This window comes from Perca fluviatilis, chromosome 11, assembly GCF_010015445.1.
Source record: "Perca fluviatilis chromosome 11, GENO_Pfluv_1.0, whole genome shotgun sequence".
NCBI lineage: Eukaryota > Metazoa > Chordata > Actinopteri > Perciformes > Percidae > Perca > Perca fluviatilis.
The window spans coordinates 24,936,093-24,941,121 of record NC_053122.1 but is presented as its reverse complement, the minus strand read 5'-3'; the positions used below and the strand labels follow the sequence as shown (position 1 = coordinate 24,941,121).

The following is a 5,029-nucleotide window of genomic DNA, read 5'->3' as shown; positions in this document are numbered from 1 at the left end:
TTAACAATATTTCTCTTATAAGGTTTAGTTATTTTACATGTAAGATTGAGATATATAGATTTCCAGTGATAAAATATATTCTATTACAATTGTTGGAGATTTCTGGCAAAGTTAGACAAATGTTTCTGTGTTTCTGTGAAAATGTAATAATTTTATAACACTAAACTATTTTAAATGTAGAGACGCAGTCTCCCTGCTGTCTTTTTAACAAATACATCACAGCATTAAAATGTCTCAGTAACCTCTCAGAGAAACAAAACTACTAAATGCAATTTATCTTCCGGATGGATTGCAGTTGTGTACAGGAAAAGGAGTCATTATCATTTTAATCTGGAGAGAGGTCTTGACTGTTTAGAGTCTAATGAGATAAAGCATTTGTAAAAGTCAAGGCTATTTTTCATTGTACAGTGTGAGTATACCAGAGTATAATTTATAGTGCACTCATCTCTCTCTCTCTCTCTCTCTCTCCTCTCTCTGCTGCTGGGGGCTATCGTCTGTATTTGGTGCTGAGGCATCTAATCTGTTATTATGGGTATGTAATGTTAATGTGAGCATTATCTTTTTAGTTGCATCCGCTTCTGTGTGATGCTTTCTAAAACCCATATCAGTCTAATGTGTACCTGAGGGTCTGAATCACCTTCACCACGGCCTTGAATCTTTCCCGATAATCAGGATTTCATTCTTTCTGTACTGGGTTGCCTTACAGGCCCAGTGAATCCCCATGGACCAAACTCACAAAATTAACTGAAACTCTCTGAAAGTTCTGGTGATTAAGTGGGAGTGAGAAATTGTGTACGAGAGTCCGCAAGAATTAGCTTTACCATCCTGCTGTGTGAGTGGCATCTGCATTAAATTAAAGGCTCAAGTATTTATCTCCTATCCCCACATGTTGAGTCTTAATTTGTTTTTTGTGAACTTACATTGTTTTCTTTTGGAACATCCCATTCTAATTTATTGTCTGCAACCTTTTTATAACTTTCTCTGCACTGATCGCTGCATTTACCAATACCTCTTTACATAACTTGGACACCTTACACCCTCTAGTGGGAACCAAATGCAATTATGCATTATTTACTTCAGTTGTTTCCAAATTTGTATTGGCCTCACTGACACAGAGCTTATCTATTCTAATTGCAATGACTAATGGCTTATGAATTAGCGTTTAGTTCTGGTTCTAAATAAATAAAACTCAAGGGTCATCCATTTCAAGCATAGACATTTTTAATGCATTGTTACAAAGAACTGAAGTGTTACATACAGCAGTATAATCAAGCCTCATCCATCTCCAAATATAGCAAGGCAGGCAAAGCATTTGGTTTGATTAGCACGACAGCAGTGAGCAGATACCGAAGCAGATGCATGTAGCTGAATCACAAGATAATTTGACAGGGCAGTGCAATAGGCTGAAGGTTGTGCAGTGTCTACAAGAAGTTACACTCATGGCTGATTAAAGGACAAAGGTTGCAGTCACAAGTTTTCCACGTCAGTAGGTTTGTTCTTCGGGTCTGGGTAAAGCAAGAAGCCAGAGAAAGTGCTGTCATCCTCACTGCTGGAGTAAACTCCATTCCAGTCTCTCAGCGTCTCCAGCCACACCTGGTCGCCTTCAGTCAGATGCATCAGCACGAGGTTGGACGCCTGATCGATGTCCTGGCCGTACAGAGAATCTCGAGTCCGCAGCTTCCGTACCCCGTTAACCACTAGGGCAGCACGTACGGGCCGGTTGCGCACGGTGATGTGGTAACTGAATAAGTAGACCCCCGGGTATGTGGCGTTGAACTTGTTGATTGTTGGGTCCCAGTGCCCCTCCCCGTTGTAAAACACCTTATCAAACTTCACAGGTAGGCCGGGCGGAGGGAAGGACCTGCTGGGGAACAAGCCCACACTGAAGGCAGAGCGAATCTGCTCCACACTCTCACCTGGTGGGCCTTTAGGGCCCCGGGGCCCACGCCCACCTTTGGCTCCCCTTTCTCCTCTCAGCCCTGCTATGCCCCTCCCTCCCGGAAGTCCTGGGGGCCCTCTGGCACCGTTATCCCCCTTCCCTCCCGGAGGCCCTGGCTCCCCTCTCTCTCCCTTGGCACCATCAGTTCCATTTACTCCTGGGGGGCCCATCTCACCTCTCGGACCAGGGGGCCCACGCTCACCCACATCCCCTTTCTCGCCTGGTAAACAGTCGCCTATAGGTCCCTGTTCACCTTTCGGACCCTTTGTCCCAGCTAACCCAGGGGGACCCATAGGCCCGGTGCTGCCCTTAGTCCCATTCAGGCCAGGCTCTCCTCTTTCTCCCGGGTCCCCTTTCAGACTGAAGCCACGTTCGCCTTTCTCTCCTCTGGGGCCCGGATCACCTATAGTAGGTAGAGAGGTTACATTCACATAATACATGTTTTAATTAGAATGCATTCATTTTTTTAAATAGTAATATACATTGACACATGTTTAAAGTGTGTACGTATACATATTTTAATCTAATCTAATTCAGTAAGAGAGATGGCCTACAGTAATATCTATACAATTTCTTCTGAGATTTCTACCTTTCTCTCCTGGTTTTCCCGGGATCCCAGGTGCACCAGGAAGACCCATGGGTCCTTGATCACCTTTGTCACCTGTGGTAGTTTTGATAAATAAAGCGTAGAAAATGACATCCACAACGTACTTATACAGGACAGCGTTTTGCAAAAAAGGAGAGAGGGATAGATAGACAGAAACGGAGATGCAATCAAAAACTCTCCTGATGTTAAGCCCCGCTGTACCTATGTCGCCATTGAGTCCATTGGCTCCAGGTAGTCCTGCTGGTCCTGGAAGTCCTCTGAGTCCTGTGTCTCCCTTCTCTCCTGGTAACCCTGGAAAACAGAGCAGAGTACAGCGTTTCCCTACATTTGTGGAAGACTTGGGTGCACGAATTTGGTGAGGGGTTTAGGGGTCCTCCCTCAAGAAAATGATCTGTTTTTAAACTAAAGAAAAAATGTAATTTCACATACTTTTTGACCATTATTGTTACCATGTCTGTGTTTAAAACGTTGGAAAAACGAGAGGAGATAGTAAATAAATAACATTCAAAATGCTTAAAGTCAAACCTGGGGACCAACTACAATCATTAGATCTGAGAAAAGTCATTCAGTTACATACAGTATATTCAGCTTAGGTGGTGCCCAAAATGGCTTGGCTGCTGCACCTTAGCCTTATAATGGCAGGGAAAACCCTGGAGTATGATGGAGTACAAATTTTGACTTCCAAAAGGTAATTTTTCCTGCAAATGATAACCCATCTCACCTAGCGGGCCCCTCTCTCCTTGTGGTCCCGGTGGCCCTCTCTCTCCCATGGGCCCTACGGGGCCTTTCTCTGGCGGACAGCACTCACAGAAGTTGAAGAAGCATTCATTGTAGTCAAGGGTATAGTTTCCAAGGGCGTTCCCGGGGGGCACTACGGCATCGGTGTGGAACTCAGTGGAGAACGTGTCACTGGAGTAGGTGGTGCTGTCTGTAGGGGACAGGGAGTAAGCGCCCGTCGTAACCTCAGTTGTCTCATCTGTGTGCACGCTGCTGGAAGGGGATGGGGTCGTGGTGGTGGTCCGTCCACCGCTGCTCCCAGCTCGAGGGGGCTTCTTGGTGGTCTGAGGTTTGGGCCAGCGTGTGGTTCGGGCACTGGAGGCCAGCACGGCCATCAGTACCACAAGGACAGTGGTCAGGAAAACTAAGCGAACGAAAGGCATACTGAGGGCTACAATAAGCTGTAAGGGAAAAGAGTGGAAGTTTGAAGAATATAGATACAGGTGCAGGGCTTTTTTCTATTGTACCACGCGTTTTTTACGATGCATAATAAAGCGACAAGTTCGTTTACCTGCTGATGGAAATGGCGTTGACTTTTCACTCCATCCGCTCCAACTACTGATTGATGTAGGCTGCCTGCTTCCTTATATTGGCCCGGTAGCCCGAATAGAGAACAAGGGAAAGAACACCGGGGGTTATTATGAGGTAGGTGGGCTGGAAAGAACAGATTATATGACTCCTGAGGGATGTGAAATAAAGCAGGTTGTATACAAGGCAAGACTTTATTCTTTGTGATATGGGATAAGATTCCAAGGCCCATGAGTGCACACACAGCTTAAGTGTTGTTCGCACACATGCTTGCTTTGTACACAAACAGCGGAAATATATGGTTACACACGAAGATACACATTCGCAGAACATGTGTACATGCAAATACAGTATTCACACACAGACTCACACATTGTTGGTAGAGAATAGCATATCATTTGAGAGTTACTGGGTGTAACACCTTGTAGTGATCACGCCATTTGGCAGCACCTCAAAGCAGAAAATGGATCACCATACACCCAGTGGGAGAGGGATCAATGTCCCACAACAGACGGCGTGGCAACATTAATCCAACCGTTCACCTCCTTAATCAACCCAAAGAGTCCAGTAACCCTCATGGAAACCTGGCCCCACTGAACCAAGCTTTACTGTACGTGTCTCAGGATGTGTGCTGGATGTAGTTTCAAACCTCTGACATTAACTCTGAATGATTCCTCATTGGTTGCCAAGGTCTGATGAGGGGCCATAGGATACTGTATGTGGCAAAAAAAACAGATGAACAACTGAAAAAGAGCAAAAAGGCAGAGAAGGTCACTACAGACATTTTACAATTGTATAGCTAAGAATGTGAATATATCCTGACAAATTGAATGAGCACTGTGGCTGTGTTAGCTCAGTTGGTAGAGCAGGTGCACGTATATAGAGGTTTAATCCTTGGCGCAGGTGCAGAGGGTTCAACTCCAACCTACGGCCCTTTGTCGTTCCCCCTCTCTCTCCCTTTTCATGTCTTCATCTGTCCTGTGGAAATTAAGGCCTAAAAATGCCCCCAAAAAATAATCTTATAAAAAAAGAAAATAATTGAGTGAATACACTACTGTGTGCTGTAAACAAGAAATGTTTGAAATACAAGAGAAAAGAAAAATCATTCAGGTTTACATGTCATGACCTAGGCATCATTTGCAATGTCATTGTTAAAAAAAATCACAATCACATCATTC

General features: G+C 44.7%; 1 protein-coding gene across 1 annotated transcript; it reads right to left on the bottom strand.

Moving 5' to 3' along the window:
- Window positions 1–1,242: 1,242 nt before the first annotated feature.
- Window positions 1,243–4,163, bottom strand: LOC120568131 (inner ear-specific collagen-like). Its single transcript, XM_039815412.1, has 5 exons — window positions 3,835–4,163; window positions 3,268–3,724; window positions 2,748–2,837; window positions 2,529–2,600; window positions 1,243–2,342 (listed from the first exon to the last, which is right to left on the bottom strand). Exons 1-5 carry the CDS (start codon window positions 4,081–4,083, stop codon window positions 1,468–1,470), a joined length of 1,743 nt encoding a protein of 580 aa, XP_039671346.1. The 5' UTR covers window positions 4,084–4,163; the 3' UTR covers window positions 1,243–1,467.
- Window positions 4,164–5,029: the final 866 nt, after the last annotated feature.

What these genes read in the sequence shown, in the direction of transcription:
- LOC120568131 (XM_039815412.1), bottom strand. Translation starts at nt 4,083, where the DNA reads ATGGGCCTTGGAATCTTATCCCATATCACAAAGAATAAAGTCTTGCCT. An exon ending in AGGAGAGAGGGGCCCGCTAG is followed by an intron (nt 2,838 to 3,267) that starts GTGAGATGGGTT and finishes TCTGTTTTCCAG; the next exon opens with GGTTACCAGGAGAGAAGGGA. An exon ending in GGGAAAACCAGGAGAGAAAG is followed by an intron (nt 2,343 to 2,528) that starts GTAGAAATCTCA and finishes TACCTACTATAG; the next exon opens with GTGATCCGGGCCCCAGAGGA.